At 50.0% G+C, this 16,045-nt stretch overlaps 1 protein-coding gene across 5 annotated transcripts in view; it reads right to left on the bottom strand.

The window, feature by feature from the left end:
- Positions 1–6,267: 6,267 nt before the first annotated feature.
- Positions 6,268–16,045, bottom strand: part of RPH3AL (rabphilin 3A like (without C2 domains)) — a 136,521-nt gene continuing 126,743 nt past the window's right edge. For all 5 annotated transcript variants that reach the window (XM_043903320.1, XM_043903319.1, XM_043903324.1 and 2 more), the window contains 3 exons: positions 11,081–11,194; positions 9,442–9,589; positions 6,268–7,386 (listed from right to left, as the gene is read on the bottom strand). In XM_043903320.1, coding sequence (XP_043759255.1) covers positions 7,383–7,386; positions 9,442–9,589; positions 11,081–11,194 — 266 coding nt within the window. In that variant the 3' untranslated portion in view covers positions 6,268–7,382. The remainder of the gene's footprint in view (positions 7,387–9,441; positions 9,590–11,080; positions 11,195–16,045) is intronic.

Below are 16,045 nucleotides of genomic sequence, written 5' to 3'. Positions count from 1 at the left end.
CGCTGGAGAGGCAGAAAAAGAGACTGCAGGCTTCTGGCAGCACCAGAAAGTGGGCGTTTTCTCACTTGGGAAAGACGCCAGCCCTCACCTCTGTGGGTGGAAGTGACTCTCACCTGCTGAGCCGGTGGATGCTCTTTGCTCCAGGGCTGAGGAACAGCTAGGGGCGGAGCCTCTGCCTGGGGGTGGGACAAGGCAGCAGGACTCAGTTCCAGGCTTGTCTCCTCCCCCAACGGGGCTCTGAGTGTTGTCTGCCAAGCAGTCATCATCATCCACTCCCTGCTCCCTTGCCTGGGTCGGTCTAGGGGTATCAGTCCAAGGAGACACAGGTAAACGGGTTCCGCTAGATTCACGGGTCTCAAAGTTGGTCTCCCAGCAGGGAGCGTCAGCATCATCTGGGAACTTAAAAACACATGTTCTCAGCCCTTCCCTGGACCTCTGAGTGAAGCTCTGGGGTGCAATCCAGGGACCTATGTTCTAACAAGCCCACTGGGTGATTCTGATGCTGCAGGAGGGTGGGGCCATGTCTGTTTTGTCCACCACTGAACCTCAGCCTCTAACATTGCACTTCACAGCCCAGTAGCTGCCAGTCAATATTAGGTGGATGAACTCTTGTTCCCCAAGGGGAAGAACATGACCATCTGCTGGGCCTCAGGGTTGATGCAAGCACCGAACTTACCTTCTTACATCATCTAAACAACTCCCGAGGCAAGCACCACGTCTGAATCCTATGGGAGTCATGACTAACAGTAGTGATAGGAGTTTTACACGTGCTTTCAGGTTTTTAAGTTCTGCAACAATCCCATGAAGGAAGTATTATCCCCATTTTACAGATCAGGAAGTAGAGACAGAGCAGTACCCATAATTTCAGGAACTAAGTAGTAGGGCTGGGATTTGAAACCAGTGTTCAAAGTTCACAAACTTCCCACCTGTGGCCTCTTTAGGGTCTACTTGGGCTATCTGATATTTGGGACAAATCAAGTCATTTCTGCACTCTGTAATTTTTACAGATAGCATAGAGCCCCCTCCATCCCTAGCCACAAAAGTCTCATGTCCAAAGGTTAACTTGTGAGTTGGCTGCTTGAAGACTCAGAAAACAATCCTTTTTTTTTTTTTTATAAAGAAAGGATTTCTAGGTTCCCAAACAGCCCACAAAGAACCCTTGACTCCTGGCAGCTCCCAGACCCTGGTAGGGGGTTCGGCATCCATGTCTGCCCTAAAGCTGAGGGCTTCCGGGTTAATATGTGATGAAACTTCTTCAGGACCCTATCAGTCCTCTAGGAAACACATTTGGGATTCAGCCTGGAGGCTGCAGGGGTTGGGTCCCTCTCCTGGACTGGGTCTGGTCTGGGCACAGGGTTCTAGTGGGAGCTGAGTGTGGTGGCTTGTGCTAAATCAGCTCTGAGGGGTCTCAGGGGATTCCTGAGAGCTGAGGGGCAGAGGCACCAGCTCCTTGCAGACTGGATATTTGTACACAGGGACCTTTTGGGGCTGTATTTTCTCTGCCAAGCCGTCCTCATCACCTCCTTATTTACTTACCTGCTATGGACTGAGTGCTCTCACAGTGGGTTTATCCTATTTGATATGTATTTTTCCATTAAAAATTCCATTGTTAGAAATGTAACATCTAAGGGGACCAACATCCCCTTAGACCCCTCAGACCTGATGTAGCATAAGCTACCACACTCAGCTCCCACCAGAACCCCATGCCCAGACCAGGCCCAGTCCAGGAGAGGGACCCAACCCCTGCAGCCTCCATAATACACAATTTAAAAATTATCCTTGGGGACTTCCCTGGTGGTCCAGTGGCTAAGATTCTGTATTCCCAATGGGGAGGGAGGCCAGGTTCGATCCTTAGTCAGGGAACCAGATCCCACATGCTGCAACTAAGACCTAGCATAGCCAAATAAATATAAATTTAAAAAAAATTATCCTGCAAACTTTATAACATAGGGCAACAATCCCCTACCCCTACTCCCAAGTCCCTCTCTTGGTAACTCTTAGAGCTCTTAGCCATCTCCACTGGTGTTTACCTTTGTACTGAAATCTCCTGCTGATTATATTTCTTGATCTTTCAGCTTTGTATATTATATGTCATGATACAAACTATCATGATATTATTTTCAATCTAACACAGGGATGCTTCCTATCCTGTTTGTACATCCTTGTGTACCTTATCTGTCCTCACGCTCCAGTCTGGGCTGGCTTGGCACTAGCCCCTGACCCCAGCTGTTGCCAGTATCCTGGGGACTCTCTTTGCCCCTCTGCTGTGTCAGCTCGTTTCCCGCGTCTCCATATCCTCTTTCCTGGATTTTCTCCCTTGTTTGGTTGGAGCACATCCTGTAGTAGCTGCCTGAGAAAGAATGTATGGGAGGTAAATTAAAAAAAAAAAAAAGAATCCTCACAAGTCTGAAAATATTTTCATTCTATCGTCATTGAGATTTGGGTGGATATAAATCCAGATTAGAAATCAATTCCTGCCAGAATTCAGAAGATACTTCTTCACTGTGTTCTGGCTTCAAAATTTGATTTGAAAATTTCAAAGCCATTGTAATCCCTGGTTCTTGGTATATGACCTGTTAATTTTTTTTTTCCTCTTTGGAAGGTTTTAGGATTTTTTTCCTTTAGGATTTTTTTCCCTGGTGTCCTGAAATTTCATGATAAGGCTTGCTCTAGGGGGGCTTGCCCAGCAGTCCAGTGGTTAAGACTCTGTGTTCCAATGCAGGGTGCACAGGTTCAATTCCTGGTCAGGGAACTAAGAACCCACACACACTGCATGGTGAGCCAAAAAAAGAAAAAAGGCTTGCTAGAGTTCCCTAAAGTTTTTTTTTTTTCTTTTGCCACTCCTCACCACATGCAGGATCTTAGTTCCTCAATCAGAGAATGAATCTGCACCTCCTATAGTGATAGCATAGTATCCAAACCGCTGGACTTCTAGGGAATTCCCATGTTTCCTACATTTTTTATACAGAAAGACTTCAGACATATATAAATAACACAAATATAACATAAAATGAAATATTATAAATATTACAAACCCATCAATCTACCACTAAGATGAAGGAAACATTACCAGTAAAGTTGAAACCACTCCTTATGCCTCTTCCTCTCAAGATGTATCTTGAAATCTGTTGTTTATCCTTCCTATGCGTTTATTCTTCCACTGCATAAAATGTATGTTAATACATAACATTTTTGCATGTTTTAAAATCTCCACAGAGATGGTGTCATAACGTATTTATTTTTTTCTGCCATCTGTTTCTTTCCTCAGCATTGTTTGTGAGACTCCTCTCTACTGAGCGGGGCATGTTTGACTCTATCACAATTTATGGATCTTTTCTTCTGTGGATGGTATTGAGGTTGTTCCCAGTTTTTAGCTAGTAAAAAGGTACTGCTCTAAACATCCCATGGACATCTTTTGGAATTCACAGAGAAGAGTTTTGCTATAGGGCAATGATTCTCAGTTCTGCCGGCACACAGAGTCATCAGGGAAGCTTTACAAAATCCTGATATCAAGGCTGGGCCCCAAATTGATTAGACCAGAATCTCTGGGGGTATGTTCAGCGTGAGCGTGTGTCAAACTTATCAGGTGACTGCAATGAGCTGCCAGTGGTGACCACCACTGCCCTGGACCACATAGTGGTCCTCCAGCCAGCAGCATCGGCATCATAACAGAACTTGATGGACAAGCATGCTCAGCCCCTGACCCAGACCTGGTGGGTGAGAATCTGTTTTAGCAAGACTTCTGGTCACTGCACTGCAGGCCAGGAGCATCTTCATCTGCAGGTATTGCCACACGGTGGCTCATGAGGCTGGTGGCTGGCCACACGGCTGTGGTTTTAAGTCACTGTGCCCAGCACTTGGCAGGTTCTTGCTCTATGGAAGTTCTTTTTCTTCGGTTCTGGGAAATATTATGTATCATTTCTTCCACAATTTTCTCTCCTCTCTTTTCTATTTCTTGGCTTGCAATTCTTTTCAGTTGGAAATTAGACCTTCTGCATGGATCTGATCTTTTGATTGTCCAACTGTCTTGGATTTTTCTCCCTATTTTAACATCTCTTTGTTTCAGTGTTTTACTGTCTAGAAGGTTTTCTCCCATATTTCCATCCCTTATAATGCATTTAAAAATTTATGCTATATTTTTTTAATATTCAAGAGCTTTAACACTTCCTTTTAAAAAATGGCACTTTCTTCCTGTCTCATGGGCAAATACCTTCAGAGGAATGTCCTCTGACTCCTTTCTTCTGGGTATTGGAGTCTCTGTATCTTTGGCTGTTGGTTTTAGTCAATTGCTGGTGCCCCCGGCTGTTGTCACTACAACTGCAACACAGGAAAGCTAACAGGAAGCCCTGTGCATGTGGGCAGGGCTTGGGAAAGCGGGCCCCACAGTAGCACCTGGGTAGAGACCGGGGAATTGTCAATTTCAGGATCTGTCGATCTTTTCTCTTTACTTGGTTTCCCAGAGAGAAATTCAATAATGTCCTCTCTTGGGGGTGGCTGGATGGGGAACAGGCCCAGCTGTTGGCCAAGGAAGGGGGCTGATGGTCTCCCCATTAACTATTGCCTCGCCCCAGCCTTTGTCTGGGCTTAGGGTTCCCGAGCCAGAATCCTTCTAGCTCAGCCTTGGCCAGCTATAAACCGCCTTCTACCAGGGTCAGAGAAGGGTGGTCACATGCCATCTGGGCTTGGGTCCATCCACTTTTTCCAAACGACACTATTTTCATATCCATCCTGAAGTTCTGCTTTAGGAATACCTGGTCCCTCCATGTTCGAAGCATTTGGAGGATTCTGCAGAGCCAACTGGCTTGTGACTAGTTGGCTTTCTCCCTTGTAGACATTTCAGAGGGTGGGAGAAGCTGACACTAAACAAGTTTTACTCTTCTATCTTCCAAAGTTTTAGACCTCTCTTACGTACTGCTGCTGCCTTTGCTGTTGTTCAGTTGCTAAGTCATGTCCAACTCTTTGCGACCCCACATACTGTAGCATGCCAGGCTTCCCTGTCCTTCACCATATCCTGTTGCTTGATCTAACTCATGTCCATTGAGTCAGTGATGCCATCCAACCATCTCATTCTCTGCCGCTCCCTTCTCCTCCTGCCCTCAATCTTTCCCAGCATCAGGTGGCCAAAGGATTGGAGCTTCAGCATCAGCATCAGCCCTTCCAATGAATATTCAGGGTTGATTTCCTTTAGGATTGACTGGTTTGATCTCTTTGCTGTCCAAGGGACTTTCAAGAGTCTTCTCCAGCACCACAGTTCGAAAACATCAATTCTTCAGTGCTCAGTCTTCTTTATGATACAACTCTCACATCTGTACATGACTACTGGAAAAACCACAGCTTTGACTAAATGGCCTTTTGTCGGCAAAGTGACGTCTCTGCTTTTTAGTATGCTGTCTAGCTTTGTTAGAGCTTTCCTTCCAAGGAGTAAGTGTCTTTTAATTTTGTGGCTGCAGTCACTGTCCATAGTGATTTTGGAGCCCAAGAAAATAAAATCTGTCACTGTCTCTACCCTTTCCCCTTCTATGTGCCATGAAGTGGTAGGACTAGATGCCATGATCTTAGTTTATTGAATGTTGAGTTGTAAGCCAGTCTTTTCACTGTCCTCTTTCACCTTCTTCAAGAGGGTCTTTAATTCCTCTTCACTTTCTGCCATTAGAGTGATATAATCTGCATATCTGAGGTTGTTGACATTTCTCCCAGCAATCTTGATTCCAGCTTGTGATTCATCCAGCCCGTATTTCGCATAATGTACTGCATATAAGTTAAACAAACAGGATGACAATATACAGCCTGGACACACTCCTTTCCTGATTTTGAACCAGTCTGTTGTTCCATGTCTGATTCTAACCATTGCTTCTTGACCTGCATACAGGTTTCTCAGCAGACAGGTTTTTGTAGTTCATGCCATTTTCATTCCTTTAGGTCATTTTGGTGGGGTTCAAGAGGCAGAGAACATACAAATGTGTTCAGTCCACTGTGTTTAACTAGAAGTCCTTGTCCATTTTACAATTTTTATACATGTATGTATGTTAATATAACTCATTTTGATTATTTATACATATACTTAACTTTTTATTTTAATATCAATGACCTTGTTTTTCAACATTAGGTTTATGAGCCCTTCTAACCCACGCAGATCTAGCTTATTCCTTTTACTGCAGCTTAGCAAGTGTTCCAGCAACCGCTGTACCACATTTTTTCCCCATCCATTTCTCTACTTATGCATCTTAGACACACAAGTGATTGTGGCCTTTTGATCAACACAGTGGCTCAATGCAAATTCTAATATTTATTGTTTTTATTCTGAAGCATAACTTGTCACAGGGAAACAGGACTTTTATTTTTTTTAAACTGTCTGCCAGTGACAAGGGCAAAAGAGCTAATAGTGGGGGTCTGAGAGACTGGAGAGGAAGGCCCTTCAAGGACCAGGCACGGGGCAGGCAGGAAGGATGGGAGGGTGTGGGCAGCACACACACACACACGGGCACGTTCTCTCTCCTACAGGAAGAGTTTTCCAGAAGCATTGGCCTGCACTCTGAATTAAGTGTTTTTCTGCCAAATCGAGCCTACTGAAGAGGAGTGAATTAATGGCTTAGGGAGCTTCGCACCCCAGCAGGGAACTCAACTGAAGGCTGCTCCTCAGTGAATGAATTCAGTGTTCCCCAGAACACTTTCCAGCTCCACCAACCCCCGGGGAGGGCTTTCCAAGAGACCCAACAGAGAACCAAGTTCAAGAGCAGCTTCTGGGCCAGGAGGGAGGTGACTGTATCCACGTCTGGGGACTGCAACAAGAGGGGGAGGGGGGTGGACCTCTCCTCCCATCTCCGCTGGCCTCCTCTCTAGGGGCCACACTTCTCAGTGAAGGGTCACCCTCAGGCCTGGCTGTCTTCTTCCATGAATACAAATATGGAGAAAGCCCCACCTCTGAAATAGCAGTGCACGTGGGAAGGCCCTACGGGTGGGTCTGAAGACCCTTCCAGTCCAACCAAGACGATAGCAAACTTAAAATGAACACAGGAGTAGGCTGGGAAGTGGGGAGGGCAATAAATAAAGGTCAGGGTGGAGTGGAGTGGCTGGGGTTGGGGTGGGGGGTCTCCCAGGAAAGAAGGGGTGCAGAAAGGCACTGGGCGCAGGGGAGCAGACTCAGCCCCCCAAACACTGGTTTGTTGAGTTAGAGGTCACGTCCGACAGGGCTGGCGGCCAAGGGCTCCAGGACTTGTCAGGAAGGAACCAGGAGGGGTCTGACTCCAGCTGTCTCTCCCCCTCTCTCTCAAGCTCTTCCACTGGAAAGTCTGCCCCATGCACCAAGCGCACCCCTGTCCAGGGAAGGTGGAGGGGACCGTCGGAGGCCACATCAGCAGTGGGGGCTGGCCCAGGTGAGCCTTTTACCTTTGAGAGAGAGAGAAGAAAGGCCACAAAGAATGAGCAGAAGCAAAGTCCCACCCCAGGGACAGTGTGAACTTTGGGAATGAAATGCAGGGAAGGTGGACTCCTTGCTGGAGTGGCCTGAACCTGAAGCAGCCACCCCATCTGAAACTAAGTGGGGGACTGCTGGGGAGGGCTGGGGGCTGAGCCCTGGGCCCAGCCCTGCTCGACTGCGCTGAGACATTGCAGGCAAGTCGCCCACTCCCTGTGCTCCAGTGTGGCCATCTACACCGGGCTAATCAACACAGGTGATCCTGGGATGCCAGCAGGAGCAAATGGACACGAGAGGGACCTCCCTGGTTGTCCAGTGGTTAAGATTTTGCCTTCCAAAGCAGTAGGTGCAGGTTCGATCCTTGGTTGGGGAGCTAAGATCTCACCTGCCTTATGGCCAAAAACAAAAACCAAAACATAAACAACAGAAGCAATATTGTAACAAGTTCAATAAAGACTTTAAAAATGGCCCAGATTAAAAAAAAAAAAAAAACTTAATAAATATTAAAAAAAATGGATGTCAGAATGGAAAACCTTCCAGGCCAGTCCTGTCCAAGTAAACCTTAAGCCCTGGAACCCTGTCTATGTGCTGGGCCACCCGGCACATAGATCATCGGGTGGCCACTGGACATGTCCTGAAGAGCTATGCAGGTCTACCTATGCAGGTAGGTACCCCACGTGGACCCTGGAGCTTACCCTCCCCGCAACCTGGAAGGGACACGATGTGGTCCCCACTTTTAGTGATAATGCAATTGGGTACCGAGAGATCAACTATTAGATTGAACCCTATGCAACTGCCAATATTTAACTATTTTTGATCTACAAAAATGCAGTTGCATGTGGTTCAACCTGATAGTTTGCCCAGGTTCCCATGGGTGTGGATGGCAGAGGTGGGGCTAGAGCTCGGGCCTGCTGGATTCCAAACTGCCCTCTGTGGGGGACTGCTGGAGGCGAGGGTGATGGGAGAGGACCCAAACCATGCCCGCAGTGCCTCCCTCCCTGAGACCTGTCCGCCCCACTCCCCCATGTCACAGTCTGCTTCTCTGTCATGCTCATAATGAGGGAGAATGCGGGAAGGAGGGGGGTGAAGGAAGAGTGGATGAGGGCTCCCCTGGGGTTTCCTGGTGGGTGAGCCCACCCCACCAGGCTCCCACAGCCGTCCCCGTGCGCAGCAGGGGCATCAGCTGCTGTGTTGACCCACACAGCGTGTGCCTATGATCCTGTGGCTGTGGAGGCACTCGGTCCAGCTGGGGCTTCTTTCTGGAAGGAGACCAGGGGCCGATCCTGCACCTGCACACTTTTCTCCCACTTGAGAGCGAGGACCCCCTTGTCCCCCAACTGCCTGATGGTCCCAGGCTGGCCAGGGCAGGTGGGAGCTTGGATTCTTGCCCTTGGCTCCCACACCCATCAAATGGGGATAATAAACCCCCTGACTTCTTGGCCAAGAGAATGAAAGTTGCCCGTGGATGTGCAGGGCGGGCTGGGCTCCACAGGTCCCGATATCCCCCCTCTTAGGATCTGGTACTGCTCTGGCCTGGGCTCTGTTTGCGGCGAGCAGATTCGGCTTCTTCAGCTATGTGGTAAATTTCTGGAGGTCTCAGACTGTCCCCCACCACACCCGGCCCAGGCTGGGCACACCCTATGGTGGACAGTAGGTGTTCCCAGGGTGGAGTTACTGTGACTTTTATGGGGATGGTGAAATACTTGGAAAGGTTACATTTTATAAAACTGAGGATGCTAACCACCACTGAGAACAGACAGAGATGGTCGGCCTTGAGGACTGGGTCCCTCCCTTTGTTCACTGTGGGCGGGGATGGGTCTGGCTAGCCTGGGCTCCCCCAGCACCTGGCAAAACACTCAGCGAACGTGGAGAATTGAAAACATCCCCAGCGCTCTCCAGTGTTGGAGCACAGATGAGGACCAGGCAGGCTACGGGGAGGGGAGCAGGCTACGGGGAGGGGAGCAGGCCACAGGGGTGGGGGCAGACGGAGAGGAGGTGGGTGGGTTGGCAGATGGCTTGGTACTCACCGGGGCCCTTTGGGTCCGACCAGGGTGCGGGGCCCCCACTGTGGGTCAGCAGAGCCTGTCCCGGTCTCACTGGCCAGGCTGCTCTGGCTCCCCGAGAGGCAGCTGGCTGGGCGGGTGGGCCCCATCTTCAGTGACTCCACGCTGCCACCTGCAAGAAGACCCCGTGATTGGCTCCAGGTTGGGCACTTTAGACCTTGAATCGAGACAGGGAGGAACTCAGCCTGGACAAGGGAGCTGATCTAAAGTCTCCTCATTTGGAATTGTGACCTGTATCTATGGGACTGTCTGCCAGAGCCCCTCCCCCTGAGAACAGCCACCCCCTCCTCCCCTATTCACATGGTTGCCATGGTCTAGTGGGACCCCCACCCTTTGGCCGCTGCTGACTGGCCCACAATCTTACAGAGACAACCGAATGGGCCCTTGGGTCATTTAACTAAGAAACAAGTAGTTACCCACATGAAAATGGACAGTGCCCTTGGAGAAGGAGCATGTAGTGGGGGAAGTGTGTGTATATCTGTTAACACAACAAGAGGGACATTCATTGCTGCCTTTAGTAACTAAGGAATCCTCATTCAGATACAGTTGTTAGTCTCCGCCTGCTGAGAGAGCAGAGATGGGGTCTGCAAGACTCCACTCTGTCTTTCTGTCTCCTGGACCTGCTTGGTCAAAGCTGAGAGTTGCTATGAAGAGAAAGGGTGAAGGCTATGGTGGTGAGGGGAGGGACAGAAATATACAGCCTGCCCCAGAAACCAAGGCTGGCAGGTGAGTTTGCTCCACACTTTCCTAAGAATCTTCAGCTTAAAGGGGACTATGAGGTCATCTGGTCCAGGGACAGTTTAAAACCCATGCATCATCCCTGCCTACTGACACTAATCATTTGGAAAACTGCATGGAGCAGGATTCTACGGCCCATGTCAGGCTCTGTGGGAGAGAGTATCATGATCAACTAGTAATGTCTGCCATGGGCACAGGAGCGGAAGTAAAAGTATGTGTGCCAGGCATTTGGCATTTCTTACCAAGCGCAGACAGCCACCACTGCAGGAATGCCTTCCATATCAGTTCTGGCAGGAGATTATCCAGCTTTCCATTTCTTTTCAGCTTGAGGCAGTTATTGAAACACTTTCTTTTTATGTACTAAAAATCAGCCTCCTGAAACATCTTGCAAATATCCCAGTTCTAACCTCTCGAGTAACTGTGAATGAAGCTGGTCCTTTTCCTGGGAAGGCCCTTCATGTGTGGAAAGGAAAATGTGCTCCCAGGCCTTCTCTGCATGGACACCTGAGCCTCCCTTCCACCTGTTCGTGGTGGTTTTTTTATTTTTGGCTGCTCTGTGCGGCTTGCGGGATCTCAGTTCCCTGACCAGGGATTGAACCCACCACAGTGAAAGCCCAGAATCCTAACCACTAGGTCACCAGGAACTCCCTTTTCCATCTCTTCTTGAGGGGTGCCAACCCTGTAGCTCCCAGTCATCCCAGCCAAAGGCCCACTTTGCCTCCTGGCTCTAGAGCTGTTTCACCAACCCCCACCGAGGAGCTGCTGGGGAGCAGAGGCCACAGGAGGAGGAGAGCCACTGCCCTCGGGCTTGGGGAGCAAACTGCACTGCTCCCTGCACTTCCTGCCAGCTAAGTCAGTCACTTACCTGACTCCCCCCAGGGTCTGTTGCCTTTCGGGCCCCTGACCCCAGCAGGCAGGAGTCTGTCATCCAGGCTGGAGGAGCTGAGATCAGAGTCACTGTCACTGTCGCTGGAAACCACTGGAAAAGAGACATCAGCTCAGGTGGTCAGCCCCACTGGCCACTGCCAGCAGGTATGTCTGACATAGGGGACCAGGGCAGGTCTCCTCCTCCTGCTGAGACAAGATGGCATGGGACCTCCGCTGGCCCTGGTGTTTGGGGCACAGGGATGGCAGGGGACTCCTTTCTGCCAGGCGGAGAGGTGAGTGCCGGGGCAGCCCATCTCCACATGTCAGCCCCTCCCTGGGGCTGGATCAGAAACCTCTCGCTGGGAGGAGCCGATTATCCACTTTGGTGCAGGCCCAACCACTCTGAAGCGTGCACTTGGCAATGCTTAAAGGCATCCAGTGATGCCCTGCAGGAATAATTCCAGTCCTTGCTGACCTGACAGAGGGCTCCAGGCCCCTGACATACACTAACTAGCAGAAGCTTCAGAACAGCTCTGCAAGATAGGAAATAGCATTGTCCCCATTTCCCAGGCAAGGAAACTGAGGCCCTTGACCACAATGGGACGCTTACTCTGGTGGGCTGGCTCCACAGACTGTGTTTATAACCACTCTGATTCCACTGGGAGAACTGAACTCAGAGCCAGCAGGTCTGGGCTCTCATCCCAGCTCATCCAGCAACTCCCAGTGGGGTCTTGTGAATGCAGAAGGGAGCCAGGCTGGTGGGGCTGGAATCCCTGGAGAGGGGAGGGGAGGGGGACCTCCCACGGTGAACACCCACTGTGGTAGAAACCCTCTTTTCTGGACTAAATGGGACCATATTTGGCTGGTTAGTCAACAGTGGGAGTCATAATACAGGATCTATTCATACATTAAACACTCTATTTTCATTTTAAGCATAGAAATGTACATCCATTTGCCAATCTTTTGATGTAGGGCTTGGGTGCTTCTTTGAGATCAGCCCACATGGTCTTTCATGTCTAAACTGCATCTATATTGCATTGCCTGTGATTCGCAGATTCCTTTTCTTTAAACTGAAGCTGAGCTTAAGTGGTTCCGACAGTAAAGAATCTGCCTGTAATGCAATCCCTAGGTCAGGAAGATACCCTGGAGAAGGGAATGCAACCCACTCCAGTATTCTTGCCTGGAGAATCCCATGGACAGAGGAGCCTGGCGGGTTACAGTCCATGGGGTTGCAAAGAGTCAGACACGACTGAGCGACTGACACTTTCACTTTAAAGACACAGCAAAGCAAGAGCCCAAACTCCCACCCTCCTCTACTTCTTCAGCCTCATCCCCCACAACTGCACAACCGGCTCTCCTACCTGAGGCTCCTCTGGCCTCAGGCCACCTGGAGCTCCTGCGAAACTGTCAGCACCTCCTGCAGGGACTGGCTTTCCTCTCCCCAGAATTCCCTGCCCACTCCTCTCCTCCTGGCTTAGTTTGGGTACCCCCTCCTCCAGGAAGCCCTCTATGGTCTCCATCTGGTTGGCTGAACACGCTGTGTATTCTGCTACACCTGCAGCAATCACTTTCTGCTTTAAGTGTTGTGTGTGTGTTTTCCCCCAGCAGACCTGAAGGTTCCTGAAGGCAGGGGCCAAATCACACCATGACTGAGCCTGGCATGCTTTTCCCGCAGACCTGACCCTGGGGGTGGGGCAAGAGGGATGCTATCAGATTGTTTCCAGCTTTGACTTCCTCTGTCTGCTTAAGGATTTTGCTCTTTCTGCTGTGTTTCTTTCTCTCCTCGCCCTCAAGGCAGAGTTCTGGTTTGGCTTTTTGGGCTTTCCAGATCAAGAATCAAAAGGAGATGGAGACTGAAGGGGTTGGGATCCACATACCCGTCCCATTTGTTGTATTTGAGAAATGTAAGGAAAGGCCTGACTTATTTTGCAATTGCTTTTTAGGTCCCAGACTGGGTTTCTTTGATCAAGAGCCCACCGAGATCTGATTTTATGGGCGTTCGTTTTATAAGCATTTATGTGTTTTTTGACTCACGCACTGACTGACTAACCGCCAACCCTGTGGGTCCCCAGACTAAGAGAGTGTGAGGGGGCAGGAGTGAGCAAGCAGCTCTCCTTTGGGGCAGATGCAAAGGGATCTGGAATATTCTGCCCCTGCCCCCAGCAGGAGGGTGTCCAGTAGCCTGTTAGGCAGCGGGAAGTCCCCAAGGAGAACACGGTGACTGATCTCTGTGTTGGTTTTCTCATCTCTCTGGTAGAGATGCTTAAGGGCAATTTATTCCTTCTTCCTGACTTGGAATGTTCTGCCTGCTCCGTGCCGGATATGCTGGATCTTTGTAATTCTAGGGTGGGGTGGGAAATACGAGGTTGGGCCAGTAGGGGATAGCGGGACATGACATGGGGCTTCATGGTATGGAAATAATGCCTGGATCCTTTGGTGCTAATGAGCAGATGTGGCAGAGCACGACATACCAAGAGCTTGAAAGAGACGATGGGAAAGGACATCCCAAGACTCCGGGTTATGGTGGCCAGCCCATTCACCCCACTCCTTCACTCTGCTCCCTGTTATCTGTGGTACCTGCTCACAGTGTTGGGTTGAGAGTGGGCTTAAGTTGCAAGAATACTGCTGAGCTATGTTGCAAGAGCATGTTTTGCTGGGAGGGGTATGTCTTGGCCAAAGCCCCAACCCTGGAGGTGGGGCTCGGGCGCCATGTTGCCTGGTTCCCATACGGTGCCTATGCCGTGCAAGGGTTAGAAAAAGTAAACCTCCCCAAGTGACAGTCAGTGGGCTGGTTCTTTGTCTCCTTTTATAGAACCCCAAAGGCCATAGCCGTGGAAGGGGGGAACAGCCCTAGATGACGACTAAGCTCACAAAGGTGTCGCAGAGCAGAGGAGCAGCCAGCCGAGGCCTCATTCCTTTTGAATGCATCTCCTTTGGCTCAAGCATTGTTGTTCATTGTGTCTGGGATTTCAAGAAGGGGGCCAAGCCTCAGCTTAGAGGTCTCTGTGATGCAAACCCAATCCTGTTTCTAATCCACTCTAATAAACCTCACTCGAAAGGAATAAGCCCAAGGAAGTCAGCAGTGTTGACACCTGGCCTTGGCACTTACTGTCACTGGGAAAGAAAGATGCTGAAGAGACAATGTGGAGAACATCCCTGGACATTGCCCAATGCAAACGCCGTTTACCTCAATTCTCCTCCAGCAGCAAAGGAAGAAGTTTTTCTTCCTCCTCCCCCTCCAAATATTGCTGTAAAACCCAAACCTTGGTTAATTTGCCATTCGATTGCTGTTGCCACCTCTCTCTACACAGCAGCTGCAATCGTAAATCTTCCAGGTCTATTAACAAAGCTTTTAGACTCATAAATCTTTTGGCCCTTGCTCCTCCATCCTCAAAACACTCTGTGTGTCTGAAGGCTGATTTTTTACCTCTAATTCCCCAAAGGCTGAGTCTAGGATGGCCTGGTTGGTGACAAGTGCTTGTATTCTGCCCACGCTTGATTTTTCAGGTTGAAAATGGGAAAACACCAGGGAGAAGACTGTCTTGATAGCTTCCCCAAGAAGGAGGTGTCACCAAGTGGATTCAGTGGAACTCTGCCAGGAGGCAGGGAGGAGCAGGGAGGAGGCCCCCCTGCTGTAGTGTCCTGGGCCCCTGAACTACTTGCTTGGGGACCTGGCATCCCTGAGATTTTCCCATCATGCCCCAGCAGGGCTGCCCCACTCTGCCTGGCTCTCATCCTCAGCAGCGGACAGCACCAGCGCCAGCCACGCTCACTTCTCTGGGTGATTTTTTTCCCTCTTGGATGGATTTGCAATTTGATTGTCACCATGGAAACTCAAGAGTTTTGGTACATGAAGGTGGGGGGAAGTCTTCCCTTTTGGAAAGTCTTTTCCAACTGCTGCAAAGAACATGTGTGGCAGCTGCTGACTTGTGGAGAAACCTTGCCTGCAATGGTCCGGGGGACAGGGGGGATGCTGGCTACTTGACCTCACAGCCCTGCACTAGGATTTAGGGGAACTGTTTCCTGGCTCTGATCTGCCACCCTCTCTCTTTGTGACCCTGAGGGCACCTCTCAGGGCTTCACCACACACAAAAACAGGCCAATCTAGACAGCCTAGATACTCTGGGTCTTGAATCCTAGGATTTAACTTCTGGTCAGCTTTGTTCCATCAGTGGAGAGATCCCAGTGCCCCTCCCTGGCTGAGAGGTGGGGGGATGTGATTTCTGGGCCACACGACATCCGCCTGCCTGGCACAAGGACAACCAGCAGCCTGTGAGCTTGGGAGGCCCTTGTGAGTTGCTGCTGCTCTGCTTGGAGGCTCCCAAAGCCCCCAGAAATTATGGGAATTAGAGAGGAAGAGATATTTTCAGCAAACATTCTGCCAAGGCAAAGCAGATGGTGGAAAATTTTGCACACTAAAAACAAAAAAAAAAAACCCAACTTTTATTGTAAAGGAAAGATAAGGCCCCGGGGAATGCAGAGACATCCCCAATTAGCCTTACCCAGCCCACCAGGCTGGCGCGGCTGTGCAGAGAAGAGTCGAAAAGATGTCCCCACGGGGACAGGTGATGGCTGTGCCACCCGCAAGTGGGGCCAGGCTTGCAGCCCGAAACCCCACCAAGATGCCTCCCACGTCTGGGGCTCTGTTTGGCGGCAGCAGGAGGGAGGTGTGGGGGTGGTGAAGAGGCACTGGCTCTGAGTCAGAAAGACAGTGTCCTGGCTCTGCCACTTGCCAGCGGTGTGACTCTGGGCCAGTTCCTTCACCTCTCTGCTCGGCAGGCTCACCTATGAAAGGGCCAACGATAGATCCTTCCCTGAGTTGTTGTGAGCATTAGCAGAAATAACACAGGCAGTGTCTGGCACATGGCAGATGCTTGATAAATGAACTATTTTATTTGGGGGACATTCTCAACTCATGGCCCACACCATCTGGCATGGGGATGGCCTCTGGACTCAGCATGTT

This window comes from Cervus elaphus, chromosome 5 (assembly GCF_910594005.1).
Source record: "Cervus elaphus chromosome 5, mCerEla1.1, whole genome shotgun sequence".
NCBI lineage: Eukaryota > Metazoa > Chordata > Mammalia > Artiodactyla > Cervidae > Cervus > Cervus elaphus.
The sequence above is the reverse complement of the archived record's forward strand: the minus strand, read 5'-3'. Positions and strand labels throughout refer to the sequence as shown.